Source organism: Larus michahellis, chromosome 6, assembly GCF_964199755.1.
Source record: "Larus michahellis chromosome 6, bLarMic1.1, whole genome shotgun sequence".
Classification (NCBI taxonomy): Eukaryota; Metazoa; Chordata; class Aves; order Charadriiformes; family Laridae; genus Larus; species Larus michahellis.
Genome location: NC_133901.1, coordinates 62,007,464 through 62,030,041, shown reverse-complemented (window position 1 = coordinate 62,030,041; position 22,578 = coordinate 62,007,464). Strand labels below are relative to the sequence as shown.

Below are 22,578 nucleotides of genomic sequence, written 5' to 3'. Positions count from 1 at the left end.
GAGGTACCAGGAAAGAACAGTTTTTGAAAGGAGGTACCAGAGAGTGTGAAAACACACCTTGCTTCTGCTTAACTGGTGTGATGTGCTAATAGAAACCCATTGTCAATATAGTTCTTCCAAAGGGGAGTACAGTTTATCACCTAGAAAATTAGAACAATGTAAACTTCAGGGGGAAAAAAAAAAAACACACCAACCCCCTTGTCTTGCCCTTTTCCTATAACTACCCTTGACACCTTCCTTGCATTTTCTTTCTCTCCTCTGGGCATGTGTGAAGGCCAAGAGATGGAAGAATGCTCAAACCTCAAAACAGGGAAAAGGCACGAAGCTGGCTACTTGGAAACCTTTTCCTTGGGCAGGAAGCACAACAAAACATATCCGTAAGACATAAAAATTGCTTGACTTTTTTCAGCTCAACTACAAAACTCCCAGTGCTTCCAAAAAGGCTCAAAAAGTCATCATATTAAGCACAGGACATTCTACCTAGTGAACTCTATCAGCTGGGGAAGATCATTATGACCCCTGCCAGGGTCAGCAATGCCACGAAGGGATACAATTCTAATTCCTCCAAACCAAGAACAGCTGTAGTTGAGCAAACTAACATTTGTGGGAGGATTAGCTACCTTACACTCACTCGCTCTGTATTCTCTCAGCAGGAAAAGGGTTAGGATCCCACCTGGGAACAAACCAAACACTGAAAGGTTCATGGTTTGTTTTGGAAAGAAAAATAATTTAAAAAAAAAAAAAGAAAAAAGAAAAAGAGAGAGGAGCTGGAACACCTAGTCTTCTAGTTTGGTGGAAACTGGTTTCCATTTGCTCAACTATCAGGACAATATTGAAAAACCACATGAGGTTACAGAAATGCCTGCAGTGGCACTGCATTATAATCACCATCACACCCCTCCCTCCCCATTATTCTGTAGTGCTTGTGTCCCTCACAGGGCCTCATGAATTTAGGCAAGATAAATTACTGCTTCATGGTCAGATATTTTCTACACAGCATCCCATCCTGGGATTGCTCCTTGTTGGTTTCAAAAACCACTGGTGTTAAAAATAATAATAATTAAAAACTAAGAAAAACAACAAAAGAGATATTTCACTGCAAACCATTCACCTGGGGAGAGGCAGCGGTGGGCTTCCTCATCAGGAGAGCCAAATGGCAGACCAGAAGCACAGATTTCTTGACTGCCCTAGTACTGTGCTAGCCAGGAGCTTGCAGAGTTCACATGCACCTTCAGGAAGGGCAAAGCAGCAACCAAAGGAGCTGACATTTCAACTCTCTCCACAAGCAGGAAAGGGTTATGCAGCAGGCAAAGACCTTTAAGTGAGAGTCAGGAGACCCGTCTGCAGACAGCTGGCATGACCTCAGGTAAATCCCTTGAGGAACTGAAGCGCGCACTGCTCATCCACAAAATGGAGGTAATCCTAATTCCTTCACAGAGTACTGCACAGCTAAATCCACTCTTGGTTTCCAGGTGCTCATGCAGCTCAGCAATGAAACCAGCATGTGAAGTGCCTAGAGAGCAGGACACTTTGGGAAGCTAATTCATTCAGCTTTCTCTGCTAGTTACCAATGGCCAGAGTACAAGACGGACACATTTCTCAAAATGGATCAATAACCCCCTACTGCTCCCCCCCATATATGCAGCAAAAACTATCTGATGTCTCCTCTCACCTCTGTCCCAAGAAATTCCTAAGAAATTCCTAAGATGGAATTTCAGCAAAGTTCAAAAGACTTTAGTCAGAATCAGGACAAGATGAAGGCAGTATCGTTGACTTTGCAATCAAGCAGTCATAAAACTTTTTATTTCTCTAAAACATTTAGTTTCTGATGTCCTACTGTTAATCTAACACATCCAAAAGATTATGATTTAGACCCCACAAAAAAAACCCAAAACAGAGTAGCTCAGACATCACATGATTTAAAAAAACAAACATAAGCACCTACCTAGGATTCTTCCTCTCCTTTCTGTTTCTTAAATACATAGGTTACACCAATTTATACACTGGTAGAAAACACTTAACTGCAGGTGCTGGGATTTGAGAGTCACAGAATATGACCAGAATTGCAGTGGAGATTACAAGAACTGACAAGATTAATCATCTCTTTCACTTTAAATAACAGAAGAGTTTTAACAGATGCTCTTTTAAAAAGGAAAAAAAAAAAAAAAAAGGGCAAAAAAGCAAGCCTTTAAGAAACTTGTGCAATTTGCTTTCTCTGGATGGCTGAGAGGAAGTGCAAGGCAGCAGTGTCTGCACCGACCTGAGAAGCAGCTTGGAGGGCATATGGGAGTCCCCTACTTCTGTACAACAGCCTTCCACTCCAACCTCTGCCAGCCATTTACAATGTGTCCAACCCAGGGTACAACCCCTTTCCCACTCTGCTCCTTCCCAACCACATGGATTTTTCTCTGAGATCACTAAGAAAAAAAACACAACTGAAAGAAACTCCAAGAGACATTCATGACTCCAGAGGGCCACTGCATGCTTTCCTGAAGTATATGACACCACATAGAAGACTTCCCCTCTCCTCCTCCTTTGAAATCCCTTCACTGAAACACATCTCCATATGTGCTTTCTCCAGTGAACACCAAGCCTGCAAGCTGCTTTTCCAAGCCAAGAAAAGTTTAAAAGAGGTCACGCCACAGAGAACAGGCTCTGCGCATTTCCTAAAAGGGTCATATTACGTAGAATATCCACCGGAGACAAAGTGTTCCCATCCGGTTTCCCACTTCTTTTGGCATCAAAGTTGCTTTTCTGGGTAGATGAAATGGCAAACGCATGTATTGGGAAAAGGGAAGATTAGTACTGAATATTTTTTTCCCCCCTATTCCCTTATCTCAACCAGAATTCCTCGGCATACTTCTAGGGTCTAACAGATTGATTCTTGCTATGACAGCTGATTACTATTATTCAGTGTTTGGGACTCTCTACACAAACAAGAAACATTCAACTTTGGATGGCTTTTTTGCTTCCCTAGAACAATGCTGAAATAATTTTCTTATTAGTTAGACGTTAGGAAAAACTTTCTAGTGGTAACAACAGTCAATGAGGGCAATAGGCTGCACTGCCTCCCTGGGCAATCCTGCTGTCAAAGGTTTTTAAGGCCATGGTGGATCAGCACCTGTCAGGAAAGGTTTAGATAGAGTTTATCCTGCCTTGGGGTGAGGGGACAGACCAAATGGGCCCACTCTCAGCCCCATCTTTGACAGCTTCACAGAACACCACTTAAGTCTAAAGAGTGCAGTTTTTTGCCCTCCTTTAGGCACAGGGGCTGAGCCAGCCGCAGGAACAGTGTGCTGAGTCTCTGGAAAACGAAGGGGAATTTTGACTCTCTGAGTTATGACCCTGGTGACAGAGCAAAAGATTTGCTCCAGAGCAGCAGCTGGAAAAGAGCAGTAATGCCACATGTGGGAGCAGGTAGGCAAAGTAAAAGGGAGGATCCAGCGGCATCTGCAAGGCATAGTTTCCATTACCAGAATGTGACAATCCCCTGCCCAGCAGGTTGGCGAGGAAAGGACGGGAACAAACCTAACAACAGGAGGGACTGCAGGGAAGAGGAACCTAAACCCCAAGCCGCTGAAACCAGTTACACCTCAGTCATCCCAGCAAGCTTCTCTGTATGCAGTTACGCAGCTGCAAACACGGAAAAGAGCAGCCAGCTCTGAGGAGCGCCAGGATCCAGTCTATGAGAAACACTGGAAACAAACACAGATCAAAGGGAAACACCAAGCTGTATACACAGCTGGGGCTGTCTTCCCCTGTTAAAAAGAGACAGGCACGTAGATTTTTAACTGCAAGCTCTTTGTGTGTGCTTGCACGTAACTGTGTGCATCTGTGCAAATGTGAGTACACACCCCACATTCGGCCTCTTGACATTTCCAAAGTGTAGCTAACGACTGGTATTTTCCAAGCTGCATGGAAGATTCCCATGCAGCTGGGCAAAATCTGACTGGGCAACTCACAACTCAACCCACCCCGTGGATCGAGGCCAAAAAGGCAGGAATGAAAGACATGGGAGATACAAAGCAACTTCTTTTTAACCTCTGATTTACACAATAAACCTGCTACGCTGCTCCTCCTTTCAGAATAACTAATTTGAAGAATTTCACTGAGTTTTCAGAAGGAGCAGAACACTTCTCACCTAAGGGCTGGACTTTGGCCATGTGGAATTACCCCAAGCATTCAACAGGTTGTGTTTTTACGTAGCATTGGAAAGTCCCTCCTGGGAGGAAAACGTGCAGGACACATCATCCAGAACTTCCTGGGAAAGACCGAGCAATCCCTCCTGCACAATCCATCTCTGAGTGGAAAGAGCAGAGGAACACAGTACAGTAGGAGATGGAAATGCTGGCAGTTGCCTGTTCTCAGGTCCTGAGAACACTCTTGTCTGACCAGGCTTTTCTTAAAGGTTAGGGACAGCCACAGTGAGCTGCTCAGGGTTGATATCACCTCTGAACCCTTCTGTTCTGTTCCTTTTTTCTCCTGGGCTGCCCACAGGGAGATATACCCATACACAAATAAGCAGCAAAATCGAGTCTGGCATCAACTTCCTTTCCACATATCTCCTCTGATGGGTGTGTGGCTTTGCCAGACTTCACCCTTGTAGAAGGCTCCTTGCCCTTTCTCTACAAATACATTCACTTATTCATATGAAGAGCAGCATTTATCAAATTCCCTCCTTTCGCTGTTGCATTATTCACTGTCCTGGACAGTAAGCCGTTTGGTACAGGAACCCTTGGCACTGCTCTCCAAATGACCAGGCACAACTACAGTGCTGCAGAAACAAGAGGGGGAGCAACAACTGCCCAAGTGAAGGTGCAAGTGTTCATTTGAGAGTCATTAAGAGCTGTGCTTCTAAATGATTCCGATGCTTTTAGGTATTCCACCCTAGCTCAGCAACCAGTCACCTCAGAGATAGCAGCCTGCACTTGACTTTATAAGCATGACTAAGTTTTGTGCAGCTGTTTACTACCTACCATGATAAAAACCACACCCTTATCATACAAACCGTTATCAGCCTGGACCATGCGTGAACCCACTAATGCGATTCACAGAGTCTATTTCTATGAAAGCAACGCTGCATTTCAAGCTCATGTCCTGTTTCCACTGGAGGTTTCAGTGCGTAGGCTTTTTTTGTGTCAATTTCTCTTATGCCTCCTTCAGCCCCTCCTGAGCAGAAACCCTTGTATAGCGATCTTGTAACTGACTGCCTGTACAACCGCTACATCTCCTTTCCTGCCTCACCTTCTAGGAGCTGAACAAGCTCATTTGTGGAATCTCCCATTCAGGACAACCTCTTCTTCACCATGAGTCCTAAGGTACTCTACCTAAACTCCTTGGCCAAAAAAAAAAGAAAGAAAAAAAAAAAGGAGCAAAAAGCATCTATCCTTTGCAGCAGCTTTTCATTTTTCCCTAAATAAGTTATGTTGCTTTATGAATGCACTCTCAAAGGTAAATAATTAACAGGCAAGAAGGACAGAAAATCTTATTACACAGCTAATGGGAAGTGATGCTCAGGCAGCAGTATTATGCATAAAGGATACCTTCAAAAGACAGCCCTTAATTTTTTTAATGGAACATCGGGCAGAAGACCTGACTCATCCCATTGCCCTGGGATCCAGGGATTCCTCAGTGCTCCTCCAGACTCAGACAAATCCAAAACCTTTCTATGAGGTTCAGCCTGCATTCTGACAGACTCAAGTACCACCTTTGAATAAGGGTATACTCTAATTTTGCAAAGGCAAACACAAAGAGTGTTAGGCAGAGATTCTCTCTATTTCTACACAAATTCAAGCTCTCAAGACACACAGAAAGGGAGGCAGGTAGATGACACCATCTACAGCTATGTTCTGCCATGGCGCTGACTTATCCTTGTCCACATTACCCAATGGTTTCATGGGAGGAGAATTCCTGACCCTTGGTTGCACGCTGCCCATTTAATTGTTTTATGGTTGTCACATGCACTGTTTGGGAGGAAACCTGCCTGGTCTGTTTGCCCACAGCTATGCAAACTGCTCGGGGTGACCAGCGCCATTTGCAGCCAGGCAACAAGCGCAGCAACTGCAAGATGAAGCCCTTTGCTTTCATTTCCCAGACAAGACTATGAATGCCTGTTACACACTTGCACTACCCACCACAGCACCCAAAACTACGGGGTTCTAAGACAATAGTGCGCCAAGCCCTGCCAGCCACCCATAGCAGCAAAGGTACCTTCACTTTGTGCCCCTCTTCACTCTTCAGATGGGAGAAGGTGTGAGGGCAGCGAGACAATGTCATGCAGCACCTCCTGGCCCTGGGCAACACTGACAGGGAAGACTCTGAGGGGGACACAAGGAATGAGGATGAAGTTTTGAAGGAAGTAGAGGTGGGACGGGTGAACTTTTGTGAAGGAGAGGAAAAGCAAGCAACTGACTGGAGATGCGGATCAATGAAGCAAAGGAGTGGGTCGATGCAAGCTTGTTCCCACATGCTCATTACTCCAGGCACTGTATCCACGAGTTTCTGCTCCTCACCTGTTAAGTAGGGGTGCCTGATTCTTCCCACCCCTCATTGGCATATCATAAGGTTACTGGTTCTCCAAGTTGTGATACTTTGGTAAAAATGGGCCACATACAGAAGGAAGTATGAGAAAGTTTCTTGCCTACACTTCCTATCCCACGCTGAGTTTCCTTTGATTATCACAAGTCTGCATGGTCTATGTTGCTATAGTACCCTCAACACACGTGCCAGATACAGATATAGATCAGCAGACACAACTCCAGCTTCTGCCCCAAGAGTACGAATTCCTGAAACTTGTAGTTAACAGGTAATCTGCCTCAAAAATGACATTCCTATTACCTCATCTTCTCTAAGGCAGAAACTCCCTGAGTGGCCTTTAGCCAGTAGTGCTTTCAGGCCCATGAGCAATGTTAATCACTTGAACAAGAAAAGTTGTTGCATCAGAATTTCTGGCTCTCAGTACTTCAAACAGCACCCTAGGAAAAAAAAAAAAAAAAAAAAGAGAGAGAGAGAGACAAAAAAAAAAGCGCCTGCAAAGACTCCAGAGATGCATTTGGGAGAGATATGGCAAGTTCAGAGCCCTGACACAACTGAAAACTGAGCCAGGGAAGCTGAACGCTTGACTTCCTACCTGGGGCCAGATTCTTCCCTGGTCCAAGCTCACTGATTACAGAGGGGATTTGCCCAGTTGTTATTTTTCTCAGGACAGCCATAAACACGCAGAACTGGAAAAGGTTCAGCCTGAAAGAAAACTGCGGCAACCCACCCAAGTAGAAATTTGAGGATGCAAGTTTGGGAAGAGATTCAAGAACCAAAGCTGGCGATGATGCATTCCAAATCAGATACCATCTAAATACATAGGACTGCTTTCATTACACATCCACAGCAGCTACCAGACCCCCTCCTGGCTCCCTGAAAGCAGTAAATAACCAGTAATATACTATTTGATACCTCTTCTATTCAGTACTCTGGAAACCTTAAGCACAGGATGCTGAATGCAAGAACTCAACCAGTAAGTGAGGAGACCTGAGTGCAGAGCACGTTTCTTTCTAAATGGGACTTTCCTCTAAAGTCTCCCTTCTGGGAGGTGAGATGACGAAAGGATTCTCAGCATCAGACCATCACGGTAAGGCCAAGCAGACCGCGCTGACAGTTCTTTCCACACTATGAGAGGAAAACACATCACAAAGTGTCCCTAAAACACATCTTACTTAGAAGGACTTTGATAAACATCTGTTTCTGAAAACTGGCTTATAACAGTGATTTTATTGTGCAACACTGCTGAAACAAAAACACTTTGCTTTGGGACGGTTTATCCAAAATAGTAGTATTGTTCTTTTTCCTCTTCTTTTTCCAACTGCTATTGGATTCATAAGGGAGGTGTAGAGATCTGGGAGCAGAAAGAAAGGCAGGCATGCATTCATTCTTCACTGCATCACTCTGAATAAAAAAAAAAATCATATTGAAACCAGAAATTCCAATATGAGCAGTACTAAAGGACTTCCAACAAAGTGAGGATCATTTTGTTTCCTTCGAATTTTGGCATGGAGACTAACTGTCCCTTTTTCAGCAGCTTTGCTCAGAGTTCAAAATGTTCTGCTGCCCAGCCAATGTGAAACAAAGCCTTTGTGACTTTTGATTGTAAGTGAATCAAAATGCTGCTTCTACACAAGGAGGCCCTTCGCATGAACAAGCGTGGTCGCCAACCAAAGAGACCAATCCCAGTTTTACAGCATCTGACTGGTGAGTTCCCGGAGCAGCGCAAAGAAATAACTGCAATATAGCAAAAGGCAGACCAACACTAGACAACAATGGCAGAGCCTAAATGTATCCAGAAAGAACATCTCTCCAATAGCCTTACTCCAAAAATACAGACCTCACTCTCTCCAGGTTGAGCAAAAACAGGCACCGCAGTATAATAAGTTATCCAGATCTCCTAAACTAGAGGAACATGCTTCAGCTCTGCTGAAAATTGTTAGTTCCAGCTGAAAATGGAGGTATCTGTCATCCAAGTGACAGAGTTGAAGACAGCTGGCTACCTCCAGCTCTTGTTCCATACTGGCCACAGAGACAGGAGGGTTTAGCTACAGTCCGCACAAGGAGCAAGTTGGATCAGTGCATGCTCTGACCTTTGGATGCATCAAAGAAAGACGCATGCTCAGCTGCATTGGACATGGTTTGACTGCTGTGGGGAACATCACGGGTTCCAAGTTTTATTAATGAGGAAAACAATATGTGCTGTCAACTTTTGCTACATGAAGTTAACATGAAAACAAAGGCCGCTCCAGAGAACAAATGAAATTTACTGGATTAGTTTCTTGTTCCAGCTCTCTTGATAAATAGCACTGAACTCAACACCACATTGATTAGTTGGTTCAAGACAAACACTGATCCGATTGCCTTGGCAAGTATATATAGCACTACAAAAGCACAATCATCATGTCTATCCAAAGTAGCAAGGATACTTTCATTTCCCTTGCCTCTATCTTGCCCAGCCTAGACAGCATGTCTGCACTATTTAAACGCCCCATGTTAAATGCTTTCCCCTCCTCCTTCCCTTGCATTTTGCTGGTAGACACACTCCAGCCCCTGTTCTAGAGAAACGGAACTGAACTGTGCAATTGCTGCAGAGCCTCAGAAGGCCCCACGTTTCAGTGCAAGCTGACCCAGGTCATGGTTTTCTCCTAAACATTCAGTAGGGTTTTTCCTTCATCTCATCTACTACTTCAAGTACTTAATCTAGCATCACAGGCAGCTCTGCGTGAGAAACCGTTTTTGGAGAAACACTCTGCAATAAAGTCTCTCACTTTAAAGAGAGAATGGGTGGGGAATCACAGAAGATAGATGCGGCATCCCGGTAAGAGTGAGAAAGGCTAAAAAACACAGTACTCAATCATTGCTATGTGTTTGTCTTCACTTTGTTTCTGATCATCTCTAAAGATAATCAGAGAGAAAGGATCTTACATCACTTCATTTTGTGCTTTTACACTAAACACAACTCTTTAGCAACTTGGTTTAGAAGCAGTTTTGTCTCCTTTAGACTTTGTCCTTTTTCATTTTAAATGAAGCATTTTTGCAGAGCCACAAATTCTGTGAGAACTTCATAAAATTCTAGTTTCAGTGATTCTCCCAAGGTCTCTTTCCCTCGTCAGATCTATCTTTTGTTTGAACTAAATTATTGTTACCATAAGAAAAATCTGACCTAATAACTCATTCTTTACCCAATTACTTCGGTTTGTTTTCCTTCCTTTTGCTGTATTACAATACAATCATCACCAAAAATCAATTAGACGAATCTAGAATATACAGAAAAACATATTTATTTTTTTTTTAAAATCTGATCAACAGCTTTACAAACATCTTTCTTGTTCTACCAGGGGATGTAATTTTTCTGACACACGCCACCACCATGTTGGTCTACCAGAACTGCCACTTCACAGAGCAGCAGGGAAGTCGTCTCAGTGCTGTGTCCCTTCTCTTAACACCACACTGACCACATCCTTCCAAAACTGGTGTGTGTGTAAAATGTTCACAGACAACAGTTGATTCTGCTACCTATATAACACACACCATTTAAATTAAGCCTGAATTGTATTTATTATCCTTTTTTGAGAAAACATTACACCAGCAAAGTTCATCTTTCAGTCACTTATTGTGTTTTCTTTTAGAAAATGATGGGGTGTTGCTTACGAATCAGTTTTTTGGTAGGCGTGTTAAAGGACGAAAAAGTATTGTTTTAGTTACGCCTTGCAGCAGATGAGAAGCAGAATACGGTTTCTTGTTTAAATGCAAGCTATGACTCATTCTGGGCAGAGATAAACTGAAACGCATACCCATTAAATAAAAAAAACACAAACAATTTTCCAACATGAGGATTAATGACAGATAATAACTATAAATTAACTTTAATCTTTTATAAATCAAACAAAGCCCCTTATATAAATGTCACTGCAATCTCTTCAGATAAAAAAAAAAAAAAAAAAAAGAAAAAACAAAACCCAAATCAAAGCAGAAAGAGAAGTCACTTAAATATTAACTGTAATATTTGGTACCAGATCAAACAGCTCCTTAGCAGAACCATAGGATTGTTCATGAAATATCTGAAGACTAAGAAAAGGAATGGAGTTTAAAACATTGCTTTAATTTTTAAATATATTTTCAGTTACTTTTCAACATCAAAGGGGGTACAAGATTCTTACCAAGGTAAATCACACATTCAAAAAGGAGGAGGAGAGCATTTTGTTTTTCTACTGTTCTCTTGCTACTGCTTAAAAGAAACTGTGTAATTGTTGAATGGGTTAAAACAAAATTTAAGTGAACATAAGAAGGCTGCTGTTCACAGATGAGAGGGGGAAAAAACAGAGTCAGAGACCTAATAGTGGACAATTTTGAAAATTATAGTGTGTGTCAATAATGGAGATAACAGTGAGATTCAAAAGGAATAATCTCAAATAATAGGGAAAATGAGCACCTGCCAGCCACAAAGCCATTAGCATCAGGGCTTTTATCTTTGCAACAGTTAAGTCTGTAGACACTGACAAACTTAATGACACAGCAAATAAAACACGGTGAAAATCTAACCAGGAAGCTATCCCCTTCACTCAGAAAACACTGCTGGTGTTTGAAAATAAATGCTTCCAGTATGAAACTCACTGTCCAAATCGCTGGTAACAAACACTGCAAACCCGGCAGATGTGTGTAGCCGGCCAGGCCATAGCATCTGCATTAAGGGACAGACAGTCCCAAACCAGAAGCAACGGGCTCCTGACCAAAGATCCCAGATACAGGAGTTTGCCTGTACAGACCACCTAATGTGATCAAATGTCTGCCCTTCCCAGAAGGATGAAAACCAAGGGCTTGTGAAACCATGTCTGAGAGACAGACCTGGAATACAGTGCCTCAAGACTGGGAAGCCCTGGAGGAAAGACGTTGCTGAGGAGGCTGATGGTTAGGAGTTAGGAGCTCCAGGAGCTTCCCACCTGGAGCAGGTGGGGACTAGGGAGCGTAACTGAGACGGAAGGAAAGGAAGAGAGAGATATCACACCAACTGGGAATGAGAAGACAAATTCTGTTGCAATCAAACAGCTTGTCAATGTTTGGAAAAAGGTGACATAAGGGGAAGCACAGGTGATAGTACTCCTCTCACTAGTAACATACATAAAGTGCTGGACAGTAGTCAATCCTCATGATATCCCCACTCCAGGTAGTATTACTGTCTCCAGTTAAAGACAGGGAATCAAGGCAGAAACTTCCTCAACTCATACAGATACCTGGTATCAGGCATATCCTAAACCCATCATTACTCGCCACTCCTTAGCTGGACAGTATGTAACTCTAGCTACTGAGATCTCACCCACAGAGAGTCTGAAGCTTCACTGCCTGACCCACAAGCCTGAGGGCAGTAAAAGATGGTCACGTATCCACACAAACTTGGCCAACGTTGAGAGGAGCAGGTTGGTATAGGGAGAGATGGAGATAACTCTGCTCTAATGCTATACTGAGGGCAAGCAGCATTTGCAGTAACAATTAGATATGCAAATAACCACACCAAAATTAGTGATGGTTTACTGTTGTCATGGAGAAAAAAGCACCCTCCAATCTGGGTCAGACCCTAACACTGCATTTTCTTTCCCTCATTGGTAAATAAAACTGTAGAGAACACTGGAAAACCCAGAAGTCAACACTTCTCAACACAGCTCAACTTGGGAGTGGAAAGGTTGAGATTTGGGGAGCAATGTAACCCAAATAAAAAACCTCCCTGCTTCACCCCATAAAGGCAGAACCGTGACAGCTCTGTAGACCCTCAAAGCTACCAGGAGGCAGAAGCACAGCCTGTAAGAAATCACCTACCCCACGCAAAGGCCAAGCTGCTTCCCAGCACTGCTGCTAACAGGGGAGGCAGATGTGGGGGAAACAGAGGGCAACGTGATGCATGAAGTACTCAGCTCCGATTCCCTTGAAGCTAACATGGGAAGACCTTGTCTGAATGGAAATACACACTTGGCTCAAAGCCTCTGTGTATCTTTGGCCATCCTTATAGTCCCCCCATCCCTTGTTAAATGATGGCTGCTAAGAGGGAAGAGGAGGCAATCAACCTATTTAGACTCAGCTTTCCCACCCTGGGGGTTTGTTCATAGAAGCAGCTGGCCAGAGTGCTGCCTTTGTTCCAGCAGCCACAAAAAACACAGACACCCCCACCCCTGGCCCCAGCCCTCCTAAAATCCCACAGAAGAGCCAAGATAAGTTTATAAAGAGAACCCTGACACAACCTTAACTATAGCATCCTGAATGGAAGGCGATAATCTGATCTGTGTGTGAACCAGCTCCCCTTGTCTCACTGGTATTTATGTTACTTTAACTCCTGTTACAAAAGGGTTGAGTCATATAGCAGAGCTAGCCAAGTAACAAAACTTGCAAGGCTTGCTAAAATTTCAGATTCAAGGATAAACAGGTGCAATCCTAAAACAGGTTAGAAGAGACAGTCTCCACAGGAACATGGGTAGCCAGATCTCGGAGCCTCTTGACAATGGTATTTTCTTCTGCGCAGCAGAGATTATCACAGCCCAGCAGAGGAGTGGGAGGGAGAGGGTGTAGAGCACAGGGCTCTGCCCTTCGGTTCATGGTAACACGTATTACCCAGGGCCCAAGAAACCTGATCCCGTAGCAACCTCATGTATGGAAAGTGCCCCAATCAGATTTCACTGTGTCAGGAGAAGAACAGTATTTACTCTGCATACAGATTAGTCACAAAACTGGGTCACTTCTTGCTTTTCAGAGAGAAAAAAAACACAACCAAAACTGAGGCTGCTTTTTCAGATTTTTTTGTGTCTTCCCCCCTGACTTTTAAAATTATGTGATGCAGTGTGGTCATTCGCAGCTGTCTAAGCTGATCAAACGGCATCTGTACATGTAAGGTTAAAGCACATTACACTCACTAGGCTTGCATTTCTTAGAATTCAGCTCATTAGCTACTTACCGGTTCTTTTCTAGTTCGTTGTGCGTAGACCTGGAAGACAAACAAAAATTTGGATTAGCCACCTTTGACCTCTCAGCACCAAAGTTCAATCACTGCAAGCTGTACACATCCCCAGCGGCATACTGCTGTATAAAGCCAACCAACTACATACATTAAAATCTATAGCTGTAACTTCAGCCTCCCTGCCGACAACAGATTCCTCCCCTCTTAAGTCTGTATTTAACCAATACGTGCAAAGCCACTACTCTTACTGGTGCTACAGAAAATGTTCCTTGGAGACTTAAATGCACACAAAATCTCAGAGAGGCAACGATTAGAATGGGGGACCAGAGTCAGCTATTTCCAGACTGCTTTTGGCTCTGCCACCAACTCAGTACAGGACTGCAGTTACGTTTCTTTGTGTTTTAGTTTCTCCATCCACCTTGTAAAAATATTGCTATCATCTGCTAACAGAGGAGCTCATGGAGTATTAATTCATGCATATCAAATACATGGAAACCTTCCAGCAGAATTGGCTCTGCAAGGACAACCCCTGGAGCCCCTCAGTGGTCACATGCTAGATTTAGCAAACTTAGTAGAACTCCAGCTATGGCAAACACTTGGGCACAAAATGGGATGGCCAGTACTGCCATGTTTGCAAACATCAGCGGCACTAAGCAGCACTTTTAGGATGCCTGGAAACCCCCCAGGGATTGAAACAGCACTGCCACAGCACTAGACTGCAGCGAACCAAGTCACTCATAAAGCAGCACTGTGACCACTTGACAAAGGAGGGGGCTTTTTTCTTTATACCTGCCTGCCACGCCAAGCACGCTGCTAAGCTCTAACTTAGAGCTCGCAGCTTGAAAATGAGACCAAGTAGAAACAAAAGGGAAGCAGGCAAGTTCATTCTCCTGGTCTCTGTGATGACAGCATGAGTGGCAAAAAAAGCTTAAATCCTTTCAGGATTTCTAATCTAACGATGTTATTAGTAACCCAGGTAAGGGTGTTGAGGATTATTTAAAAAGGATAGCCATTTATCCAACATTTCTCTTTAACAGAAGGTCACCTTAAAATAAGAGTAAAAAGGAGCCCAGAGCTTAATAAAAAGGATCTATTTTCTGTAATTTGGCATCACATTTCTTCCGGAGCTCTGAGAAGATTATCCTCTATCCCCCATCTGGAGAATCCCACAGAGAATTCTACAATTAGGGAACTGAATGGAGGATGTGCTCCAAGGGAAACCCTGTCATAATTAAATGCTTCTCCAAAAAAAGGGAGGAGGAGTGCTTAACATGTGTTAGAACCTCATTGAAGATGACAGATAAACGGTGGATGTCTGTGAAAAACAAGGTAAGTGAGTCTTAGCTAGCCACGTCTGAGAGCTGCGGGTGGCCAGAGGAAAAACAAAACTTTACCGTATGTCTGTGCAAGGTACCCGGCACAGCAGGTTTTGGGATATCCTAAAGCACACTATGGCCAAACTCCTAAAGTGGAGGAAACTCCCAAAGCAAATCCTTCCCTCCCAAAGAGAGGGGATCCCTTAAATCTGGTTCCCAGGAATCAGACACATAAACATAATATTTAGTTCAGAAAATCTCCCATATCAAACCCACATCCCCCATGGAGTCTAAACCAGCAAAATCCATTTGTCCAGGCAACTTGGATGCAAATTAACCCACCAGGGCTGAGCTGAGGCCCTTTAAAACCACTGCCCATATGTTCTTTGGAACATGCTTATTGTTCTTATTTACTGTACATTCCTGCAGGAGACTTGCACTCTTCTTGGCTATGACATTAGCAGTTATAAAGCCAGAGATATGCAATGGCTTGAATTCCTATATTATATTGAGCCAATTATCAAGGCCAGCACTGAAAGAACAAAGTTTGGCCCACTGCTGTGAACAAAATTAAAACAGCAGGTTCTCCCTACTCCTCTCACACAGGAGACTCTTTATTACCTATCTGCCTTCTGATGAAGAAGACAACTGAGAGGGGTCACAGGCTTTTCACCAAGTCAGGAAATTTATGCTGTGACTTTTAACCACATCGGTGTCAAGGCAAAAAAACAAACCCAAGCCTCCCCCACCCCCTAACACTTTCCCACTGAATTTGAATGCAAAAGAAAAAAATCTCAGCAATGCTGAATGAATTGTATGGGGATATTACTTCTCTTACCTTCCTATGCTTTGCTTAGTTGTACTGGGGACATTTGGAAAAGTTTTAATTTTTCCTTTCATCTAAATTTAGGGGAAAAAAAAACAGTACCACTCCCCACTACCACCGTTCACTAACTCTTATTTTCTGTACCAGTTTCCTTTTGCTTGGATAACAGACACAGAAAAAACTCACTCTCTCTTCTGTTCATAATTCATTTCATTTTCTGTAGCTCCTGATCTAGAGATTAATTTTCTCTCCTCGTCTTTGGACTGCACATGTTACTAAGATTTATTTGGAGTTAAACAAGGACAGTGCTATCAGTGAAGTGGAAAAAAGTACAGGAACCTCTATTGATACTACAGTCAGAAAAAAAATAGGTAGAGAAACAAATGTAACTGGACCTCTTTAACCAAGCTAGTCTCATCATCAACTGAGAACCTAGAGAGTATCATCAGACGGAAATCAAAACTCCATCCTTGTATGCCATCACCAGCTTTTTGATAGGTACAGCATGAACACCACAGCTGTAAACTGTTGCAGCATTCAGGGAACGTTTCACGGTTACTTATAGCACTCTGCATTTACAACAGCAAGGAACTGGTGCATTCAACGTGATGTTGCTTCGCTGCTGTCGATAGCCAGTCACAGCCTGTGTCACCCACTGAAATAACGCCACTGTGTTGGGCATGGACCACAAACCAGAGAAGCTCACATCCCCATTGTCAGACGGACAGGGCAGGCAGGACCTTGCCCCTAACTACAAAGCTGAAACCACAGCCAAGCAGGTACAGACATGTTGAGAGAGGAAAACAAAAGCCCAAGCACACGTACCAGCACTGCTCAAAACCTCAGCTGCAATTTAAGAGTAGCTCAAGCACAAAGCATCTGCAGGTTTCTTATTTAAAAGTCAGGTTTCTATAGCAGTCAGTTCTTTAACAGTACATTTAAAACATCCAAACTGGTAACTACCCCTAAAAACTGAAGGAATGCTATATAAGAAGGAGGATCCTGCTGACTACACTTCGAAAACAGCTTGGGAAAACATCAAGAAAGTTTTAGAAGCTTAACATAAAGGACCCAAGCAAACAACAACAAAAAACAGCAGAGCAGTCCCCATTATGATTTTGAACAACAAAAAGCTGGAAGAGGAGAAACTGAAGTTTATCCCTCTTTACCCCAGATACCTGAAACTGGGAAGCAGCAATTGTCAGTCACTCTAATTTAAGGTCAGATGCAACAACCTTTTTGCACCAGTTACTATGATTCTGCTTGCAACCTTTCTATCCAACACGGTAACAACGTGTTGCTGAAACATTCAGCTACACTGAATTCCCCCAGTGAAGGAGACGTTGTAAATAATTTATCACTTTATCCCATTTTCTTTATTTAAATAAAACCCCTCCTACCACGGCAGAGGCAGCCAAACCCGCCCTGAGCACAGGTAAGCCAACAAAACAAACTGTGTCAGGGAGGAACAAGCTCTAAAGAGCACCGAATTCATTTGTCATTGGGTTTTTTACTGTAATTAAAATCACAAAGCTGCCACATGACATTAAACACAGCTGACCTTTCTGGTTTACACATTTAATATTGATAAATAACCCAACAAATGCATTTGCAGCATATCTGCATTTTGGTTTGACTTCTTAGTGAGGTAACTATTTCCTAGTGGGAAGACACAGCACTCGAGAGTCCTTGTCCTATGTGATACACAGGTAGCATGTAGACCCAATGATCCTGTCATCTCCTTGTAACTGGTCATTCTCCTGTATCTCACACCAGGTCTGGGCTGCAGAGGAGCCCAGGACTCCAAGAGCTTCATGAGCATCACAACAGAGATACCAGCGGCCCAGGAGATGCTGCTGGCCATAACTACTGCCAGGTAAAGGGGGCGGGTAGAATGAAAATCACCTCTTCCAATACCTGTCCTTAATGCCCACACAGGGCCAGTGCTTATCCTCCAAATTCACTTACCACACTCTGCTTTAGCAAGAGATTAATCAGGAAAGCAATATTCCATCAGCTTGTGCAAACTAAGGCACAGTTACCCAAATCACGTTTAGTAAAACAGCAAGAACATTCATCCACAGACCAGGCCAACCACTTTCTGTCTTACTTCACTCAGATTCAGCCACCTCTGCTGCTTAAGCATCATCACACCATGTACAATCTCATTCGTCTTCATTTTACAGACCTTTCCCACCTCCCGGCTCTGTTGACACCCATTCATTTGGCCACCAAATTCCCCTGCAGGAAATGCCTTCTTCGACTCCCCAAGCCAAGATAACTACCCATAGGGAACCAGTGAGCTACATCACTGCTTTCTCTTTTATGCAAGCTCTTTCTCAGAAATTACTCCTATTGGAAACAGCCAAATGACAAAACAAATCAAATTAAAAGGAAGGGTGATCGACAACTTTGTTCAATTTTAAATCCACCTGTGTCCACCAAACAAAACTTAATGGCTGAAGAACCCCAGTGTTTTGCCAGGGTTTCAAGTAGCAGTGGATCAACACTGTAAGTAGTCTATGAAACCAACTCCACAAGCCATAGTCTGGGAAGCCTATGGAGAAGCTCCTCCAGTAGCAGCAGGGTGAGGCTACTAGCCCAATGGCAAAACTAATGGTAGCTGCACAAGAGTGGAATCTTCCTGTCCAGATGAAGATGCTCAAGGGTTAAGTTTCTAAGGGAGCTGTGAACCCACCTCACCTCTGGGAGGCCCAGGAGCCTGGCTCTTGGGAGAGCTGCACAGGATCCTCAGGAACACAACAGCTTACAGCAGTCAACACTGCCAAGAGCTCCCTGAAGAGGAGCAGGACGCAGCTGAACAGGAGATGGCATAGCTGTAACAGAAGTCCTTCTGCTGCCATCCTTATGCCCTTTGCAAGTACCAGCCTCAAGTCCAACAAGAGCCTCAGCTCAGCCATACATATCAGCAAATCTAACAAAACATTTCCTTCCAAGCAACACTAGAGACAAAAGCTATCTTAGCCATTACTATCCCATGATCCCCCTAACACTGCCTGGCCTTGAGGTCCAGAATAAATGCTTTTCCATGAGGAGCTGAAGTGAGGAGACAGAACAGACTGTTTCACCTTCTCACTGACGTCAATGGAGATGCACCAGATTAACCTGGCCCCAAACTCTGGCTAGTTTTTCTGTCGCTCTTAGATGGACGTGGTATCAGATTCCTCCCAAGGCTCTGATCAAAGCTGTTTTCCCAGGATCAAGCCAGACCCTTTCCAAAGTTCACATTCTCCGTCTCCAACAGAGAAGGGGACGCAGCCATACTGGCATCTGTTCGTGTTTATTCATTTTTGGAATAGGAGAAATGGCCCCACAGTCTATCAGCTCTACAAGGGGAAAAGAGCTCCTTGGTGCAGTTCACAACTGCAGAAAGCCACCTACCCCTGGGTTTCTACAAAGTATCCTGAAAGCCTCCTGCAACACTCACTCAGAAACAACTTTAAAAGGTACTGCGCACATCCTCTGAAGAAGTAAATGTCTTCAAAGGCACCTACAGTATTCTTACAGGCCCCCCTGGTTTGGAACCTGCTCCTCATAATCATTATTTCTGTTTTCAACATTTCAGAAATTAACTCTTCCCTAACACTTTTTATGCAGGGGGAAACACCACCAACACACAGAAATTCTAAATTATTTTCCCAAGGTCACACAAGAAGCCTGTGACAGAGCAGGGTACCCAACTTGGGTTCCCTGAACCCCAGGGTAAGGCATGCATCAGTGGGTTGCTGTTCTCAGGCACCCCAGAGAGACATCTAACATGGACATTTGTGCCACCTGATTCTTGCATCAAAGACAAAAAAAAAAAATCTTACATAATCATTGTAAGCTGCAAGTGGGAAAAGGGAGGAAAAAAAGCACCCTAAACCACAAAACCAACAAACCAGCCCAAACCTAAACCAGTCCTCATGTCTTACCCACTGTCTGCCAAGTGAGCCAACTCTACTCTCACTGTACAAGGTGCCAGAGAAGAATCTAAGCTGGGAACTAGAAGCAAAGTAATATTATTTTACCAAGAAAACTCATCCAGTAGATACACCGGGCATAACCCTCACGTGGGGAAGGAACTGCAGCCCCAGTCCCAAACAAAGCATGCTGTTCTGTTGGTGCATGTTCTGCTTTTTCAGCACAAGGGAGGAAAGAGCAGGACAGCTCTTCCCTGCTGAGCACCATGCGCCTCTTCCAGTCCTAGAGCTGATCTCCCCAAAACCAGAGCAACACCCTGAGAAGCAGCACAAGGTGGCACTCTGCAAGGGAAGGGTTTTCCAAGCCGGGCCACAGAACAGCAAGAATGTTGTTTTGTATTCACTGCTGCAATCCAGGGCCAGCAAAGAATTCCCCAGTTGGCTTCCCTCCCCACTGTACAGGCTGGGAGCAAGTGTGCTGGTATGAGCCTTCTCCTGTACCACCTGAGACCCCACGTGCAGAGGCTGGTCCTAGCTCCAAGTGCTAAGAGAAAACTGCCCCATCTCATGTACTCCCTCATGCAGGGCCCTGCACAGCCAAGAGGAACTGGGTTTGCTGAACAAGCAGCTATTCAATATTTTGTTTTGTCCTCATTGTTCAAGGCGTGGCCTCAAGCCAAGCCCTGCTCTGAATACAGAACCGGTGGGTTCCTTACAGGCTTTTCGACAGGCTCACCGAGAGCAGCAGCTAGGCAGTTCACAAGCATGTTTATTGTCAAGCATCCTCACTTTCCAAATTGGAAGCTAAGAAACAGGGAAATTGGAGTTGCAGCTTCTCATCCCCCCAGGTGCCTCTATGAAGACCCCCAGGAGCCCGGTTTTCTGGGCCACTTTCCATATTCAAAGCACAACTGCTGCTGGTGCCCCTTGCAGCTGTGCATCATCAGCACTTCTGCAGCTCAGATCCCAGGCTCATACGTTGGAAAAAAATTAAAATCACAATATGAGGAATAGACTATTTGGGGATCTCTGATAACAAGCCAGGGTGAAAGGGACTTGCTGAATGTACACAGGGCTGCTGACTGGAGCCAGAAGCGGAGCGAGTTCTCCAACGTGCTGTTCACTACTCCATTTTTCTGCCTTCCAACTTCTGTGACAAGTGAGTAAAGGTCCTACAGAAACCACCTCCTTCCCTTCCCAGCCCACAGTTAACCACATCAGAAGGGGCTCATGCACACAGACTGGACACAAAGGCTGCTGTGTGTTCATTTTGGGAGGGATCTTAGCCATTTCAGTAGGAAAATCCCAGCCCACCTCTGTTGGACATGCAGCAGCCAACGTTTGCTACAATGATTTAGAACTTGGCCAAATTCAGGTAGATTCTCACAGGTTAGGAAAAAGTATACTATATGCCTTCACCAAGGCAAGATTACCGTCTACGATCCACGATGCAAGGGAGTTAGAGCTCTTGTAGACAGATTCTTAACTTTTTTTTTTTTTTTAAATACCTAGATAAAACTGCATTTTTCAGGACCTGGTGAGGAAAAATGTCAGGCAGCTTCACCATGGCACCTCCAAGCGCCCCCATGAACAGAGAAGCACACGGCACAGAACGAGAACAGCAAAATACCCACTCTTCCTCACACTACTGTCAGGTGTCCCCTGTCCCCCAGGTCTCTCCCAATTGCTACCTGGGAAGGACACCCTCCCTACATGATCATCATAAACAGATCATTTGAAGCAAAATGAATTATTTAAGTAGAATGAGGTACAGGCTTCAACCATCCCCTTTAACACTTTAATATCTCTGTTAATGAAATTTCCTCTGTTGACTATTGAAGTATATCACAGGGCAGGGTAAGGTCTGACACTGCAGAAAGCTCCACACAGTCCCTGCCCTGATGAATTCCAGCAGACTCTGTGACCCTCACCGTACGGTCAGGGACTCAGTCTCTTCCAAGGCCACATCAAAACCAGTATAGTTGCTGGTACTTGCACAGCAGATACGTTGCAGTGATTCACAGAAAGACAATAAAGGCACAGGAAGCAATTTTCAAATCTACCTAGAAAACTCAGGATCCTAAGTCTCATCTTCTTTCAAACAGCCACAAGCTCTAAAACATCGATTCTGCTTCCTGAAAATAGGATTAGAAAGGCATGCACATTACCCAAATGTACAGATGGGGGGAACCATATAATGTACAGATGGTAGAACCCATGTAGGTCATCTGACGTGCCCAGATCTTGCAGCCTTTCGGCAGCAGACTCAGGAAATGATCCAAGGGCCCAGCATGGCAGCCCTTTGCCCTATGCCATGCTTCTTCCCACACACAATGTTACCCTTTCGAGGAAGATGGTCATATCCAGAAATAGCCTTAGCAATGTCATCTGCAGAGAAAGAGTCTGTTTGGGGAACATGTACTTCTCTGCAACACACATTTTCTGAGCTAAAGAAGCTGCCTTCAGATGCACTGGGGAAAATGAGGCTTTTTGAGTAAACGTCACCTGACTGAAATGTACTTTGTTTGAAAAGAAACTGATGGCATTTGTATGGCTGTGGGCCAGACCAGACTTTTTTCACTTCTATTTAAACTTGTTATTTCTCTCTCATGTTACAACTATATTGCCGCAATACTGTGCCTGGAGATGAAGGGAGGGGAAATATACTTGAAAATATACTCAAAAATGCATTAACTTCGCTGCATTAGGGAAACCAAGGCATAAAGACTTACACAGGCTGTAACATTATCAGGAAGAGAACCCAGATGTCCCGATGTCTGGGGTTATATTCTGTCAAACAGGGACATACTGATCTAGCATCTGGCAGATCCATGAAAAAGGAAGGTTGAGAAAAAACAGAAGAGCTTCTGATTTCTGGCTCACAAGCAGCAGCAACTAACATGAAGGCAGCAAGGTGGCTACCTCCCACTGCTCCCAGATGGCCAAGCTACTTATGAAACAGTTCATGAACTGCTGCAGTTTGTAGCCTAGCTGTTAAAGGCAAACCAGAACTGATGCAATGTTATCTTACCATAC

The 22,578-nt window shown here is 44.0% G+C and overlaps 1 protein-coding gene across 2 annotated transcripts in view; it reads right to left on the bottom strand.

Moving 5' to 3' along the window:
- MXI1 (MAX interactor 1, dimerization protein) overlaps positions 1-22,578 on the bottom strand; it is a 57,602-nt gene that overhangs the window by 16,415 nt on the left and 18,609 nt on the right. For both annotated transcript variants that reach the window (XM_074593383.1, XM_074593384.1), the window contains exon 3: positions 13,475-13,504. In XM_074593383.1, the coding sequence (XP_074449484.1) occupies positions 13,475-13,504 (30 nt within the window). The remainder of the gene's footprint in view (positions 1-13,474; positions 13,505-22,578) is intronic.